Here is an 18,626-nt window from a genome sequence, read left to right on the forward strand (position 1 = left end):
AAAACTTGCACAGAATGGGCTTAAACATGGTTTGAGTCAGTTTATTTTCTATTCAAGGGTAACAACACTCAAAGAGTAAAATGTGTTAAATGCAAGTACGGAAAGCTTTCGGTATTTAATAATAATATGCGAGACTATTTTAACGCCCAAAAGCTTTTCCAATATTTATACGTAAAGAGTAAAAATCGTGTTTGCAGTGGAGCCGTTATACCTAAATGCAAGATATTTGATAAACTCTTATTCTCCATGGTCTATGGTGGAAAAGCGCAAACGGCATATTGCCTGCTTGTTCGCTTAAATCGCTGAGCAATTCAAAGCTAGACTTTGGTTATGATGTTTTTTTTTTTTTTTTTTTTTTTTTATAAATGTTTATCGGTTACTTGTTTTGCTTTTCTGTTTTTTTTTTTGCTTAGCCTTACTTTGTCCCTCGTTTCGGGGGCCGCCGTGTTAGTGTTGTAAATGATTTTTTGGCTACTGCTAAATCAGCGCCGAAAGTTATGTCTGCAATCATTTGCTTGAAGTTATTGAACGAGCTAATACACCTCTCAGAGTAACATTTTAGTTAGTTATAGTTGTTCCTGCGTGAAATAAGGAAAAAAAGTATAAAAAGAAAAAAAAAAAAAATAAATAAATAAAAAAAAATCAAAAATAAAATAAAAAAAACAACATTATTTTAATTAGCGTTACGTGTTTGAAATTGTGGTAACTAGAAAAATTGTTAATAGAAATGTTGTAAAATTTATATATCGTCTCTTGCCTCTTTAATCTTAAATGCAATTAAGACAACAAAATTATATTTTCAATATAAAATTTTCCTAATCTAATTTTCAAATTTTTTTCTTTACAGTTGGTCAGAATAAACTAATCAAAAATTCTGTTACTTAATCTAAAGAGACTTATCGTTGTCATTTAGCATCAACAATAACTCGCCGCATATTTGATTTGTGCCGTCGAACGATTTACGATAAAATGGAAGCCCTTAATTACAGTTTAAGTTTAATTTTGGTGTTAAGCTTGTGCCATGTATGCATAGCATGGCCCACGCGTTATATACGAGCAATTGATGATGATTTAACTGCCTTTCAATTGGACGATGAAGATTTGAATCCAGTTAACGCTAAGGTATGTAATGCTTTATGTAAATTAATATTGAAAGAGTTACTTAAAAATTTTGTTATGGAATTATTAAGTCTTTTTGGGGGTCGGTCATTTAAACAATCGAGATACATTGAAATGTTTATACTTTTGTGCAAACACATGATGCTGAGCTTTTCACTTCATGTTTGGCAAGTTTGCTGGCGATTTTCTTATATCATTTTTCAGACTCTTAAGTTGTAAGAGAAGTGAATGTAAAAAAATGAATATGTTTGAAATTTATTAAATGTTCACAATAAGTTAAAGTCAAACATATGGATTTTTTTATTAAAAAAAAAATTTTCTACAAAATTGTTCGATATATACTTTTTTAGGGCATTATTATTATTATTATTATTATTTCTTCTTTTTTGTTTTTTAATATAAATAAAACATTTTAAGGCGCAATCTATAAAACGTCGTTATGCTTGTTTATCTTTTCCGAATCCTGCTCATAAATGTTTAATTAATAAGCATCAAATAATTTGCGACGCATCTCTAATGCAGGCTTTAGGATTTCAAGGTAATAGCAATGAGGCATTTAAGAGTCATTATATGCAGGGATTTTCACGTTGAAGGCACCCCCCGCTCGACCTTCGATCCAGTTTTTCATAAGTTGACGCTCTTACCGGCATACTAAACGATTTGTTTGTTGAAACTAAATGCTAGAGATAAGGAATACCATCAATGCAGAGATTTTCGGATTAAACACACTCCCCGTCCCGCCCTCTACTACTCAGTTTGTAGTAAATTGACTCTCTTGCCGGCATATTAAGTGATTTGTTTATTGAAATTAAATGCTAGAGATAAAGAATATCATCAGTGCAGAGATTTTCACATTAAAGATACTCTCGCCTCCACCCCCGCCCCCGCTAAATGCTAGAGATAATCAATATGATCAATTTGCTTTAAAAATGCCACATGAAGCACAGACCAACGCGCAACTGATGAACAAATTCATCACTAATGCTATTCCGTCCATTCTCTTTACTTTTCTCTTATTCTCATCTCGTCTTGACATGGAAGCGTTTATATTGATTTGAACACATCCACGTCAACCATTAAAGCTTTTAATTATCAAGATGACTGCTATGATCGTAAACCGGCGCAAGCATGAACAAAGCTACTATAACCCAACGCATTAATAAAAAATTGGTATAAGTTTTGAATCTCGTAAGACTTTGCAGTATTCCCTAATTAAAGCATAGACTTTCACAACTTAAGACAGAGATATTTGTTAACAGAATTTAGTTAATATATAGGCTTTTAAATTGACAAAAACGCCTAACATAACAGAGGCTCTGTTTGTCTTGGAAATTATACGCATGTACTTTTCAATGAGTAAGCATTAATGTGGCATAAAAAGATTTCCCAGTTTTCCCCAGAAATTTGTTCCATGATAAGCTCTCTGAAAGATCTCCAAGATTTTTGCTCTGTTCAAGATCGCATAAGAGGTTTATGTATAAAATAATTCTACAAGATTCGATTATATACGTTATAGATTTAAGTTTGTCTGTCCGTTTGTCCGTTCGTCCTATGCTCTGATAATCCCCAAATCCTTTTGCTTATCCATATGGGCACATTATCACCTAGGAATATGACAGTGTTTGCCATCGAAGAGCTATATTATGTAGAGTCCACTGCCTATCCTTTGTAGATGTATAAAGTTCCTTTTCTTAATCAAAATAAACGTTCTAGATATTATTGTTAATTTAATTGCAGCATGTACTGGACATTTTTGGGACTGTAAATTGCTTATATTCTTCTGAATGAATTGTGTTGCAGACAAGTAGCAAAATGTAAATTTTCGCTCACTTTGACAACCTGCGGCACATGTCATACAAGTGTAGAAATTTGTGCAGATATATCCAACACGCAGAAGCACTTGAAGGAGACTCACCATTTATTGTACCAATGGATTCAGAGCCACTTTTTGAATAGATCTTAGCTTGTCTGTCCGTCTGTCCTTTTTGTTTTTTCGTGTTCAAACTTCAGGCCTCAATTTTCGAGATACCGTTAAGAAATTAGTTACAAGGACATTTTTTGGCCGAAGCAAAAACGCTGTTGAAACTTGCCTGGAATAGCTTGACCACGTCCAATATAAGAACTTATTCTGAAAGGTCGTTTTATGAACGATAATGGTGCAGGATATTTAGCGGTGACCCATTTTTGCCCTATCTTTTTATTTGCTTTTATTATACGACATGTTTTAAAATTGAAGGCCTCGTGAAACATTTTATTTATTTAATGCATAGGTATTGTACACATGTATGCATAAAGATAACGAAAATATATATAAAGATAATGTACAGACCCTCACTTTAGACTCGCTTCAAGAAAGCTAAACAACTCATTTCGACATAAGGCAATAAAATCTTGATTGGTATTTTGCACAAACAATTTGTCATTATATGATTAATAATAAACAATATTTATCGCCAATAGACGTATAATTAATTTGCCCTTTCTTTTGTCTAACCTTATTTGCATTACCTGTGCGTGTATTAACCAGTGTAAAATTAAGTAAAGTTGAAAATCGATTGACTTTTGATGGTTAATTTGCCCAAGTCACCAAAAATGCTGGATAGAAAAATAAAACGCGGCGGATTCATTTTTTTGGATGAACCAGTCTAGTTAGGAGATTGATTGACTATATTTTGCAATTTAAACTAGATTTTCTTTTTTGTGCACGACGGAAGAGTGATTGTATTGTAAATTTAAACTATAATCTATATTAGTCTAAAACTTTGTATAAACAAATGATGAGGAAATCCTGAACTCATATGCTCGCAATCAATAAAAACGCTTTGTAGTTTTTATGCAATGATTGAAATGGCAAAGGACGCTCGGAAATATCAAAGGTATGCTACGATGTGAAGGTAGCGGCTTTTTTAAGGCATGCAGCTTCGCTACGATCTAGCAGGCATCTTGATAATGAAAAGTACATTGACTTTGCAGAAGGTATTAGAATTTATTTCTTTTTCACCCGTTTTATTTACCTCTTTTTTTTTGACTTTAGGTTACAGTTAAAATGTTTGGCTTAGATATATACTGTGCTTTGCGCGGTTTTTTTTTTTTTAAATTTTTTTTCATGCTCGACGCGGGGGCAAAGGCTTTTTTTAGGTTGGTTTAAAAAACAAGTGAAATACTACATAGGGCCATGGCCTAACAAAAGGCATTATGTGAGAAGTGATCGAAAACAGTGATCCAATCTGAATAATTCTTAATAGCATTCGCCTGTGGAACAGAACAGATTTTGTTAAAACATCTCTATAGATAAAACAAAAGAAAAGAAGATGGACAGAAGGACAGATGGACAGACAAGCTCAAAACGATTCTATGTGATGTAAATATCCGGACACAATCCGGCTGAGTAGGCGAGTAGATGAGAAGCGTGACTACTAAGTCAGTGTTTGCAGATTAAAATCTCAAGTGCGGTAGAGTTTTCCTTGGACATAGCTATAATGAGTATTTAGTTGGCAAAGGCACAACACTTATCGATTGGGCACAACTTCACTTGATGGCGGTAGCCACCTCCCTATTTCTTTCTCTTTCCTCTCTTCTTTCTGTTCGTACCGTGTACCGTGTTACACGGGTAGGGAGGGGCATTGCTTGAGCGATTGGTTATAGTATAATAATAAAAAAAAAAGGCATGAGATACAAAAAGGAAAAAAAGTAAGTGCACCCTGTTAAATTGAGGAAATCTCACTTTTCGTCGTATATACTGATATATTGATATATATCATCATTAACAAGATATGTAAGACTTTTACGGAACATTTTGTTCGTGATTTCTTGATGTATTTGTTATGTTATTTATAGAAAATTGTTTAAGAGTGATTAAGGAAGAGACGTGATAGAAGCCTATATTTCTGTCTTTGTCGTTGTTTTACTAAATAAATAAAATGAAATTTTTAAAAAAATAATGATAATTATTATTATTTTTATTGTTTATTTGTATGCAATAGTGCATATAAATTGATAGACAAACACTTGATGGCATTATAAATAAAATTTGCAAATAATATTTTAATTTATGGCTTCTTAACACACTTTTCTACGTGATTTATAAAAGATTTCAAGTGAATGCCATCCGGTACTTTAAAATATCATAAGACGCCAATCGAGATAATAATTAATCTTTGTTTGAACTTTAAATATTTCAAATCTTTTTCACGCACGGACACATAATTAATATGCATGTACAGCTAAACCAGTTCTTTACTTAGATTAGTTAATATTTAACTAAGACAATTTGAAACGAGTTATGTACATCTGCCTTTAATCTTCACCATCAATTCATTTCAATTTTAGAAACAACAATCGATCGTAAAATTACTTTGAACGGACTTATGAAAACTTCCCATTGCAAAATGCTTTGTATACACTTTTCGCAATCATTTTAAACAGCTCTTCTAAATCATTGCGTATAATATATTTTTTTTAATCGCTTACATCAATCTTAATATTTGCAAATATAAAAATTCCGATATCGGATGATGAGCGCATAAACGGACGTAAGCGACGCAGAATCTTGCATCCATCAAAAGTTTAATGAATATATATATGTATGGGAGCTACAAACGGTACGAGAGCACTAATATATGTACGTCCATTCTTCGGTGGCTGGAATGGTAATAATTTCTAATTTGAAAGTTTAAGCACAGATTGCATTAGCAGGATGCATATTATTACTAGGTGCGATTAGGCATATATATGGCCATCAAAGCGAATGAATAATTAAAACTTGTTTTCCTAATACAAAAGCCATTATTGCTTGAATAAATATTTGCAGAAGAAGCGTCGGAACATTTTTGCTACGTTGGTTCATTGTGAAATCAGAAATAGAGATCAGAGAGACCACGAATGCTCTTATCTTCCATTTAGCCCTATCTCTGTACTTCTTTCGATCGTTTATCAATCCTGGTCTCAGAATGTTCGAACATCTACTTCTATCGCTCGTCAGTTAGCCAGTTTTTCTCCAAGCGCCTGATGCTGGAATTCATTTTATTTTATTTATGCATTTTCATTAGGTAACATCCGTAGCATCCGTAATCATCAATACCAGCAACAAAATATTGATTATGAGTTCAGCAGTGCAGCCAATTTTCTTCTAAACGTATACAAAGAATTATCGAACACGAACAGTAAAAGATCGTTCGGCTGATGAGTTAGAAAACCGATCTAGAAAGTCGGCAGTCGTACCTTGAAAAAGACTTAGGGATCAAAGATGAACAATTTTGTAGAGTTAGATAAGCAAAATGAATTTTTAGATTATCGGGAAAGTAGAGTTTTAAGAAAGCATGAATGAAGGGGGAGATGTTATCTCTAAGTTTAACGATATAAACGCAGCGCGCTATGCGGTTAACAATACTTTGGATCGCCAGATCTTAATATATTTTAGCCGATACGAGGAGTTTACGAGCGGAGAGTGATCAGCAGACTTTCATTCCATACGAATCTGTTTCATTTTCCAAAATATGTTGCTGGTGACAGGAGCTTACAAAGTCAATTGAAAATCCTTTCTTCAAGGTTTTTTAATAGTCTCTTAAATAACACAAAAAGTAAGTGAAGCCATATTAAATTACATGTTCCTGTCCGCCGATTAAGGTCACTTCCTGAATGAAGCATTTCTTTAAATAGTCTCATTGAGAGTACATCATCTAGGTCTTTGAAAAGTTTGGAAGCATTTCGTGACATCGAAATCATGCTTAATATGAAAATGTAATAAAATCTTTTATTTGTAAAAAAGATCGTTATTAGCCTTTAAAGGAATGCAATGCAAAGTATAATGAACTAATTAATTAAATTTTTATATTAGTTAAAAATTTTCACTTTTTAATTGTTAAATATTCAAAGCAGAGAATAAAAACAAAAAGAAAAAAAAAAAAACCAACTATATGTTCAGTTATAATAAATTTGCCGCATATAACAATGGAATAATTTTATGTTTATATTCAAGTTTTCGAAATTACTTAACTTACTTAAAGTTTTTTTTTTTTCATTAAATTTTTAACATCTACACATGCGCAACCTTTCATATAATTCGCACGTATATACTATAACACAATTTATGCGCATGCCCGCATTTATATATATATGTATATATATATATGTGCTCTTATGAGCCAGCCATGTGCACATTATAAAATGTTGACGTAGGTCTTGCCCAATTATAGCTGCTTATTCCGTATATTATTTAAATTACGATCAGTCTGGGATTTTTTCACTGTATTTATAATAATATCTCTCTCTTTATTTTTGATTACTTTATTGTTAAATCGGTGTGTTCGTTTGGTTTTCTCGTTGGTAATAATTGCTGTTAAGAGACAAATTTTTTTTTGTATTTTGACTTAATGCCAAGTTCTAAATAGCTTGAATAATATTTAACATTTAAAACACTTTTAAAATATCTCTTCGCTTTTTTAATCGTTGCTTGTTTTGTTTGTGTAAAATAACGAAAAGAAAAAATGGAATTTCGTGTGTAGCCTCACTAATATCACTGTAATGTTTAAATTAATGATTAGAAAGTGATGAAATTTTCACAAATTTCGTTTGAAGGTTGATACTATTTAAAAATAATATGGACTCGTCAATAGCCATTCAATATTTGTGTATTATCCTGCAAACTTATTGAGCGACATCTTTATTTAGTGATCAGTTAGTTTTATTTGATTAAAAATTACTAAGGATTACCAATGATTAATAAAAGCTCACGATTCATTAAGCGGAAGGGAGCATAAAATTGAACTTGAAATCTATGACTTAGAAAAGATGCCGTTAGCGGCGACCTACACCGAACTTCATTTTTAATAGCTTCATTTTTTCATCAATTGTAATGTATTTTGAGCTATTTTATTGAAATCTGCGACATTCAGTTCTTACAATTCATTGCAGAATGCTCTGCGAAAATATGGAAAATTCCTGGAACGGAGGAATAAAACAATAGCAGTCTATTCCATTGCATTCTCTTGTATTGCATTAGTGGGCCGAGTGGGGAAGCGGTAGCGACTAGCAAGTCAGTGTTCGTAGGTTCAAATCTCAAATGCGGCAGTGTGTACTACTTTGATTGTAGCTCTAGGTAGTGCTCAGTACTCGTAAGGGCAGTCGTAAAGGCATAAGAAGGCCGCGACGATTTCCACTAGATTGTGGCTGCTCTTTATCTTCTTCTGATCACACTATGTTACACGAATAGTGGACATCGTCTGAATGATTGGTCATATAGAAGAGAAAAAAAAAGAAGAAATTTAATTAATCGACCATAAAAATCATAATAACGTTCGTTATCGAACTCGAATTTTAGTGAAGAATTTTATTATGAAATAAACGATTCTGTTATGTTAAGATTAAAACGTCAAGGCAAGGCAAGGTTTGTCCACACAACCTATGTGTACTTCATTTACTTGATCTACGACCCTTCTATTTACATATGACTGGGCTTTTAAATGAATATAAAAAAGATTCTTTCACGTTGCAATATGTCTTCTGCGTAATAGAATCATTTCACCAAAAATTCTCACGACTTCTATAGATCGTCTTATATCGCTATCAAATAAGTTGAATGTTATCATTTTATATGCATACATATATTAAAGTCATACGTACACGTAATTTGAAAATTCCTGAAATATATATTTGATTAACTGTAACGCGAGAAAAATGTTAAATCGAAAGAAATCTATAAATATATTAAAAACTGGTTTTCATCTAATTTACATTCATTCAATTGAATTTTGAGGCCAAGTTCAATTGTTTACAAGAAAAATAAAGAAACAAAAAAAAAAATAAAAAAAAAATAAAAAAAAAATAAAGAAATAAATAAATAAATATTTGAAAACATTTAATTTAATTAATATTCAATATTGATAATGTTTACATTAGAGACAACAAGAATAAATTTGTTGCGTTATTCTGTGATTGTATCTAATGGTTGTTTGGACAACATATATATATATATATATATATATATATATATTTTGATAATGTTTCATTAGCAATTAACAAATATGGTAGTGTATATGGGGAATTGCGATGTTGAACCAATATCGTAACCTTGGCTTAAATTTAATTTACGTCCTTGATACATGAAACTATATATAATATGATATATAAATATAAAAATGTACACTAAAACGGCCAACGATGAAAGCAATCGATATTTAACATTTGCATATAGTGCATGTGCACCGCAAACTGTAAATGTATTAATCGCCTATATACGATATTTACAATAATCAGAACTATATGTGTAACTCGCCTTTAACTATATGCATCTTCGGTTTTGTTGAGTACGTGGGAAATTTGGAGTCCGTTGGGTCAAGTAGACGTGTTAGATGTCCTTGCATCTTTCGTGATAGAAAGTTAAAGTTTTCCAGGTAAAAAATGAAAATGTATGTGAGCTGTCTACAAAAAGGCAATTTTCGGCGAACCACTCACTCATCGAGTTGTTCTTGCAAAACTTTGCACGACCGAAGGCGTTGCTTAAAAAGGAGGTGCTCCATCGCTGCAGAAACGCGATAATCGGAAGTGCTCGGGCCTGGTGACACGAGCTGTATGCACTAGCACTTTGTAATCGTTAGCTTTCATCGCTATCTAAATCGATTTTGTAATATGACTGGATGGCCAGAGTGACATGTAAAAAAGTGTCGCTATCTTGATTTTTTTTAATATTATGGTCGTTCCTTTCAACAATCCAGATGCCTTCAAATCGATTAATTTTAACACACGAAACGCCAAACCCGAAATATGATTTTTTTGTTATAGCGGTTAAGTCTTGTGGTAGCTGAGTAAAATTTCGCGTCTCAGATTCTATGATGCAGAAATGTTTTGATAATAGTATCTCTCGGGACGTGTGAAATTGCACGCATTTAGTGATCGGTAGTTATATAATATATAACGATATTCTAAGTTTTCACGGTTAACAAAGTAAACAATGTGGCAGATTGACAAGAAGAGAAAATTAAACAAATTCGAAATTAAAAACCAAAACTCAGTCCAGTTACTAACAAGAGAGACTCAGGATTATCTAAAGTTTGCCACATATATACGCAACAATTACTGATTATTCGTGATCAGCGAGTAGAAAGTGATATTTGATTTTCTTCTATCCATCTCCCTATCTATCCGGTGTAATGATAAGCATAATCTTACAACTTCTTCTGAACCAAAAATTTGTACATGTCAACTCAATTAACTGAACATGAAAATATATCTTCTAATGGAGCTTGGCTTTTACTCTATTCTTTCACTATTTATTTCAGTAATGGTTTCCTTTATGTCTCTTGTATCTCGACTATTTCACGAAAAGTATCCTGCTAACATAATTATCGGTTTTTTAGTACGAAAATAAATGAAAAATTTCGTTGGGCAATGCGGTGCAGGGCAATTTTATATAGTCGATCTTACCCAATGATAAATGGTTTCACTTGTTTTTCCTTCTTGCACAGAGCGTACACTTGATCATAACCATCACTGATTAAGCGGATATTTAATTTTTTCAAACATTTACAGCACCTAGAACGAAGTTTCAGAAACCATATGTCCGTCTATTCTTGTCTGCAATATCTTTCGCACACATATTCTTCTACCTGGAAGATAGCAAAAGCATTGAGAGTACAACATAAGCCGAGAACATACATCTGCGTATCAAAGCAAAACAAACTGAGTTCTTTACTCATTACTTATGAGCTACGGCAAATGAAAGACTATAGTCCATCGATGATCCTACAGCTGCGGTGGAAAAGTGGAGAAACCGAAAACGCCCACCCAATATTATAGGATATTGAAATTTCATTATTTTTGTGATAAAGATAATGTGTGAGTGAGTGCGTGCGTGTGCGGAAATAAAAGATTCGGGCGCAGCTGAATATAGTTTTTTTGCTTGTTTAGTTTTTATGTTAGCAGGCCCTTCTATGGTTTACGAGTACATTCAGTTATGTGCCAAATATTATTTCAACCAGTATCAGTCGGACTATATATAGCTCAGCTCCCGCTCTCTGTGTGTGCGTGTCTCTCTCTCTCTCTCTCTCTCTCTCTCTCTCTTCGAGTACTACAAGCGAAAGCTTGGAATTTGGATGAGATGACAATTTTCGCTACATTTATATCAATTTTGTTTGAAGGTTCATGCGCTTAGAGTGAATTGATGAACAAGTCGGTATATGGATAGGTTTGTTGCCTTAAAAATATTTCTGTACGTTACTGGCAGTGTGGCACGCTTCCTATACTCAATCAACGTTTGGCTCAATAATTTTTTTTTTGGTTTGACGCAATTTAATGTTTATTGGTTGTTCAATATTTTTAGTCCATAGATCAAATTAATTAAATATCGTTTCTCGTTACCACTTGACATGTATCCGTTTAACGGATTCTGATTTTCTAAGTTTTTAATATATGATAAAAGTATTCTTTTATGTGTACAGAAAGATTGCTATAACGATTAACTACTTTTAGGATAAAACTAGTGATGAGTTAGAACGTAATAAAAGAAAATTGCCTGATGCCACATTTGAAGCAAAAAATGCTGTCTTGGGTTTTGTATTTGGTGTGAGTATTATTGATATTTATTTTTTCGTTTCGAATTCAAATTTATTATTAACGTTTTTGTCTTTTCCCTTTTTTTTTTTTTAATAATATTTTCATGCGTTATTTTCCTAGAAAATCGATAATCTCTTAGATACTAAGACTCGCGTTATTGAACAACTGGATCGCGCTAATATTGAGAAGAACAAACAGTATGATATTCCTAATCCAGTGCCAATACCAGATGTTCAGACATTGATAACGGCCGTTGTATCGCCGAAAATTCGCTCGTTGGGCAATATCGCTAATGATATAACAACTGGTGTATTAACTACGATAACCGCTTTCAGTGGCAGTTCTGGCGGCAGCGGCGGTAGCAATAACAATGCAGGTCTAGGCAATGTAGTATCAAAATTTTTAGGTTTCTCTGGACCCATACTGCAAGGCTCATCTGGCGGTGGGGCTGCTGCCGGTGGCAGCACACCTGCACCCGATTCCGACGAGGCTGGCTATTAAATTTTAACAAACTGATCGCATAGCAATTTTCCTTCATATTTCTAATGTCTGTGCAAATGGTTGAAGAGCAGTTTTTAGTTTTTGTCTTGTTGTATATAAAAAAAAAAAAAAAAATAATAAAAAAACTTTTTCTTAAAAATTAACCTTAAACAAATTAATTACATTTACAAAAAAGTGTATAGAATAAATGACTTTTTCGCTTTTTTTCTCTTACCTATATGTTCTCGAAGATTTCTTCTCTTTCACCCTAATTTTTCACATGCACAATAATCCATAAATAAAGTTTGTAAATATTATGCATTCATTTGTACATAAGCTATAGCATAAATTAAATTTTTATTTGTTTTATAATTGAGAAAAAAATATATATATATATTTTTCGGAATTGTTTCTTATACATACATATATTAAATAAATTTGATAAAATTTTTTTAACATTTCAAAGAAATTTTTAATTCTTCATTTAGTGTTTGTTGATTTATAAAAAAAAAAAAAACTAAACAGTGTGATCCTCTGCTTCGACATACATATATATATCGATTTTTTACCGGTGTATTATTGTTTCCTACTATTATTAACATTTTCTCCCGCTTCAACGCAGTGCACGCTTGCATAAATCTTAAATGTTGCAGCATTTTGCAAATTCATATATGATAATCCGCCCGTCTTGGAAGTATGCTGATTCGGTCACACATATCTCGATATATGTATGGGTGGTATGGTCTTTCACAAAAATTCATTCAATTTATTCTGCCATACAATGATGATTTCTCACTAATTGAAAATTTCTCTTGCTCTCTTTTATCGCTTTTTATCTTAATTAAACAGTCACGTTGTAATATATCGTTATTGTTATTATTAATTTAGGCGGAGTAATAAATCCTAAGATTAAACTGTTAAAGCACTAGCATATGGGGCTATCCGCTCTCTTGTAAACTCTACCGCAGCTGAGATTTGATCCCAAGGACCAATGAGTTGATAGATCATTTGCTTACTCAATTAGTCAGGCGGACTAGTTATCATATAGACAAGCGTTCAACATTGACAACGTAGGGTGAAATTTCTTCTGGAAGATCGACAAACAAATTTAGTGTAGATGTGGTTTTTGAATTCATAAACATAATTTTACTCTGCTTTAAATTATGATGAAAATGTTCTAATGGTATTTGCGTCTTGTACGATATCGAACTACAAATTTTCTAATCGTTAAAGCAATGAAAGTTAAGCGTCAGAAAATTTTTTGCCTTGATGCTATACAAAGCTGATCTTCAGCCCAATCAGTTCATCTCCTAAAAACTTTTAAGACAAACAACTGAAATTGTACGAAATCTTCGCAACGCTTGTAACTTGTAACTATTTCTTCTTGTTTTCGTTATTTAATGCTACATAAGTATGTTTTCACAATTATGATAGCTTGCCTTTTTCTGTTATAAATGCGTATTATGTAATATATGATATAACATATAATATAATATAAACAATTACAATAAGTACTGAAATGTTATATGCAATGCAGACCTGATGATGACTGCCAAGGCAGATTATCTTGCTTGAGGTCACCATTCAGTTTACTAAGCCTGTAGTGACTATGTGTTTTAATATATCCCGATTAAGAGTAGAGAGCGAGCAAAAGGATTGCTATGCCTTATGGCTTTGTTAAAATATCTAATGGCACTTTGTTTAATTACATCTGTTGTGACCGGAATATTACATTGTCTCTAAATGTTTGATTTAGTTATGTACTATGGAGACCTTATTGTGAATTCGATTCCAACAGCCGTAGACCATAATTCTTTCGTGTCCAGTTCTATTCAAGTTAACTTTGCACTTATATAGAGAGTCCATTTGAAGCGGGGATATAAGTGGATTCCCAAGTATAGTTGTAGTTTACTCTCTGAGCCGAATATCTCCTTAAAACGATGTTTCGCTAAACTAACAGCGTTAAGCTAAATTTTATTTACCGCAAACGAAAACTAAACGCAACAAGATACGAATTCTTTCCAACCTTATAATTCTATTTAGAAGCAAGTATAAATGCGGCTAAATGTTTTAGTCTTGCATATCACGTTACGCTTATAGTGTTCCAAGCATACAATGGAAACAAGTAAGAGAAAATCTTGCATATTTTTTCAAGTATTTCTTTGCATTAATTGACCCATTGAACCTGATTATACCGAACTTTATAGGCGCTCTGATAAACGCTTGCATTAAGCTTTAGGCAATGTTTTACTATAGATGGTAATTAGTTAATCAGTTTTTTTGTTAGCATATTTGCAGGTGAATATTGCCGGTTTGTAGGCATGATCGATTGAAGCTCTATTTTAACTCTAATTTTACCAATATAAGCCTTTGAAGCTCATTTGCATTTCTAAAAAATGTATGGCCTGCGTATACTATCTTATTATTATATATAGCTTGTCGGGATATACAAATCAATTTACCCCTAAACAATATAAATGGGCTTTTAATTATTGCCACCATTCTGAAAGGTGGCTGCTGAAAGTAACTTTAAGATATGATGGCTAAGGTTAAGTTTGGGAGTTCGAACAAGGCATAAAAAAAAAAAAGACTGAGGGATTTACTTTGGATAAGAATACATATCTGTACAGCTTATAGTATGTCTTAGTATGTAAAGTCGTGCGAAGGCTTATCGCTTTGGTCTTAGAATTTTATAAAGAAAATTTCATAGAATGCAAGAAATATATAATAAAAGACAATTTTTGTGGATTTTTCGGGCCTTTGCAGCTCAATATCAAGCAATAGAAAATGATTTAACCAAGACATTTATAATAAAATATTTTCCGTTTATTTGAAATAAAATTTCTTTTTCCAACGTTTTCGCAATTTCGCCTAATTTAATCTTCATGTAATTTCAGTTTCAAATCGCCCCTGAAAGAATTAAACGAGCCGTTAATAAAGAAAAAACCTATCCAGACGATACTCCCGAATTCGATCGGTCTGCTGTATCGTTAGACTTTCCGGATGAACTTTTTAGTACAGCTTTTCAAACTTTAACGAATGTCTCGAAAGTTGCATCTCGTCTTATAATGGTAAGTGTATGCAATTTTAAACCTCGCGGTAAAAGCAAGCATACGGCATTCAATAAAGCAATGTAAAGTTGTTTGGCTTTAAAAACTCTTTACCATATTAACGTATTTATGTTTATATTTGCAGAACTCTGCGAGACGTTATTCGCGTTTTGTTTTATTTTTCAAACCAGTTTTTGGCGATGCTTTAGTAGTTAAAGGGTTTGAAGATCCTACTACGACCACAACAACGACAACAACCACTACTACACCACGTGCTTTAACGATGGATATGGATAGTCTTAACGAAATTTAAATATTATTTATCTCTATAATTAGGAATTTGTTAAGCATTCTATTATATAAGATTGTTGAGAGCTTTTACATTAAAAATTCAATATAATTTTATTGAAATTTATTTCCTTTGTTCGTAGCCCCTACAATTTCCGCCACCTATAGTACTCCTATCATTGTGTACTTATTCCTATTACTTTATACTCTACTTCACTCGCATTGTAGAGTACATTATGTTTGCGCGAATGCATAGATGCACCAACAACGATTTGAGATAATCTCTTCTTTTCTTCTCCTGTCTGTCTGATGCAATTTCATGTATTCTTATGGTGAATTGTTTTGCAATTTTTGAGATACATTAATATCGTATGTGATGCATTGATGTGCTTTGGCGCAACCACGACGCCTGTTAAGTATGAATTGAATCAGGTCGTGAACTGCAGTGTGGAAAATTTGTTATACAAAAGCAAGTAAGAAAATTATATTCGGTGGTGATCGAATTTTTTGTACCCATTACCGGAAAGCAAAGGTGTTCACAGCTTTTCTTATATATAATCTGCGCTCAATAGCTTGCAATGTTTTCGCCAAAAATTTCAAGTGAATACATTTTTGTGGCCAGTAGAACGTTTACAAAAGGCATTACACACAGACGCGCATGCTTAAATCGTTTCAGAATTTGATGCAGATCAAAAATATATATGCTTTATAGGGTCTTTGAAGCTTCATTTTGGGCTTGGCAAACGTTTTGACAAAGCGAATACACGAATAAATAGAAATTTTAAGAATTTCGCTTTTAAGCTCATTTCATTGGAGCTTTTTTACATAGCGGCTGGTTAATAACATAAAGCTTAGCTGCTGTTAGTCTCACTTACCGGTGTTTCATATAGACAACATAGAGCTTATTTATTAATAAATACTTTTATATAGTTTTGTTTATTTAAATAATTTTTAAAAAAAAAAAAAAGTTAAGGAATTTATTGAATATCTTAAGACTATAAAAATTATAATAGAAATCGTGAGCTAATAGATTTATGGCTATAACTCACACATATGAAGAGTTGAGATAGGTATGATCCGTTTATCGGGACATCTAACATAATGTTTTTGTACGGCGTTGTAGGCAGACATTAGTAAATACACAAAAGTAGTGAATTTGGTCTTGCTAAGTAAAGTGGAAATTTTGATAAAAAATAAAGAAGAAAGAGGAATTTTTCCACAGAGCTATTTGATTAATTTTTAAGGAAAGGAAAGTCAATAGAATAGTAGTATTCGATAAAGTCAGCTATAGTAATAAAATATACGAATATTCTTATGTTTACAGTAAATTTGATTCTTCGATGCATAAGAGTAGGATGATCGTGGACACGAACCAAGTATTTAGAGCCGGATTTTGAACACAAGCCAAAAACAATTGTCATGAGAGATTTGCCAGCACAAAGAGAAATTATTCTTCAAATTATTAAAAAATGACAACACTGGTCGTTTCTCGTGAGGCATGTTAGTAGTCAACTCTGGAATTTGGGGGCAAGCAGCGTACTGGTCTAAATTTCAATTTAAAGCGAATCTCAATGCCTATAGCTAGAGAAGTACACATGATTTTTTTCAAATATTGATCTTTAGTTAATTGGCGCCTCTTTGAAAAAATAAAGTTCTATTTTCGATCAAAAAGAGTTTCTCTTCTATTAGTAAAAAAAAAACCTTTAATCTAACTTATCGAAAATGTTCCACGTATATCTCTTTGAAATGTAGTGTTAAAGCTATTGTCAAAAATTCCAATGAAAAAAATGAAAGTTGTTGGAGTGATGTTGCTTATTGTTTTCAAAAATCGTGTTTCGAGAGTATATGTTCAATTTCTTCATATATGTTATAAGTGTTTTTCTATTTTTTCTATTAGATTACAGTTCCATGACCGTGAAACTGTCTTTGTATGCTCATCTATTCGAATTGATTACCTGTGCTCAAAAGAGCCGCTTTTGCTGATTCTTTCTAGGGCATGTGTTGAAGAGAGAATTGCACGGTTCTGTGGCGAAATGACACACAAAACGCGAAAGATTCTGTAATTCGTAAAAAAATCTGTATTCATAATCAACATCAAGCACTTCACCCCAAGCTCAAACCCACATATCCATTTACCAGTTAGTCGTCTCTATAACGCTACACTTATATATTGACGTTTGGAAACGCTTTTAGGCTTTTGTTGAAGATATTTTGATTATGTGTCTTTTATAGTTTGCGAATAAAGAACAAACAACCCAGAAATTCAGATATTCTCAGTTTATATTGCATTCTAAACGTGTCCTTCGGCCGATTTGGTCCATTTTTTATTGCGACCTGTTCGCAAATTTGAAGCAAATAACTTGATATTTGCAGCGAGTAAAACGTGTATCATCGATCAACATGACACAGCAGACATGCTTACGATGTTTCAGAATCAGATGCTGACCACGAATACATATGTATTTTTACGGTGTTTCTTAAAGTGAATGTACGTCTATCCTTGGTGGAGTTTGCATTGAAGGAAGAGTAAGTTACTTACACTAATTACAAAAAAAAAAAGCAAGGAAAAGCGTTATAATTAAGGACCATCACTACGCTTAATACAGTTATTCTTATAACGATGCTTCAAAATAAGATTTTATATGAGAAGTGATTGAAAAATTGGTCCGATCCAAGTCCCTTTCAATAGTACTCGTCCTTGCATTGTTATATCAAATTTCGCCAAAATATTTCAAAAATTGCGTCCTACAGGTTGAAGGCAAGAATACATCGCGGACAGACGGTCAGAGTAATTTAGAAAGAGATTCTCAAGTGCATCCATTTCAAGTTGTTCATGGTGTTGAGCAAGTCAACATAAACTTAATATATCCTCATACCACGAATGGTGCAAGGTATAAAAAGAAAGAAAAGAAAGCCATACGACCAACGATATAATAGTATTGTACATAGCACATATTGATATACATATTCGTGGAGAAAATCTTTAGCGAGACACATGTGAATGGTAAACACTGTAAAACGCGATAATAGAAAAGGACAGCGCGATTGCTGAGGCAAGTAACGAATCAACCGAAAAAACTGAAAACAGGCTTTAGATGATAGATCAACTTTTATAGATTTTCATACGAACTTTTGTTTCGT

At 32.7% G+C, this 18,626-nt stretch overlaps 2 protein-coding genes across 2 annotated transcripts; both read left to right on the forward strand.

Annotated features, from left to right (window-relative positions):
• The first annotated feature begins 607 nt into the window (after positions 1-607).
• LOC119639063 lies at positions 608-12,293 on the forward strand. Its single transcript, XM_038036245.1, has 4 exons — positions 608-702; positions 848-1,122; positions 11,584-11,676; positions 11,788-12,293. Exons 2-4 carry the CDS (start codon positions 970-972, stop codon positions 12,166-12,168), a joined length of 627 nt encoding a protein of 208 aa, XP_037892173.1. The 5' UTR covers positions 608-702; positions 848-969; the 3' UTR covers positions 12,169-12,293.
• Positions 12,294-14,683: 2,390 nt separating this feature from the next.
• Positions 14,684-15,510, forward strand: LOC119644239. Its single transcript, XM_038043803.1, has 3 exons — positions 14,684-14,695; positions 15,045-15,218; positions 15,343-15,510. The coding sequence occupies exons 1-3, from the start codon at positions 14,684-14,686 to the stop codon at positions 15,508-15,510; spliced, it is 354 nt and encodes a 117-aa protein (XP_037899731.1).
• The last annotated feature ends 3,116 nt before the right edge of the window (positions 15,511-18,626 follow it).

The sequence above is a fragment of the Glossina fuscipes genome, unplaced genomic scaffold (assembly GCF_014805625.2).
Source record: "Glossina fuscipes isolate IAEA_lab_2018 unplaced genomic scaffold, Yale_Gfus_2 0, whole genome shotgun sequence".
NCBI classification, from domain to species: domain Eukaryota; kingdom Metazoa; phylum Arthropoda; class Insecta; order Diptera; family Glossinidae; genus Glossina; species Glossina fuscipes.

Coding starts and splice junctions, on each gene's coding strand:
- LOC119639063 (XM_038036245.1), top strand. CDS start 970: ATGGAAGCCCTTAATTACAGTTTAAGTTTAATTTTGGTGTTAAGCTTG. Junction 1,123..11,583: donor TGAATCCAGTTAACGCTAAG/GTATGTAATGCT, acceptor AACTACTTTTAG/GATAAAACTAGTGATGAGTT. Junction 11,677..11,787: donor TCTTGGGTTTTGTATTTGGT/GTGAGTATTATT, acceptor TTATTTTCCTAG/AAAATCGATAATCTCTTAGA.
- LOC119644239 (XM_038043803.1), top strand. Junction 15,219..15,342: donor TTGCATCTCGTCTTATAATG/GTAAGTGTATGC, acceptor TTATATTTGCAG/AACTCTGCGAGACGTTATTC.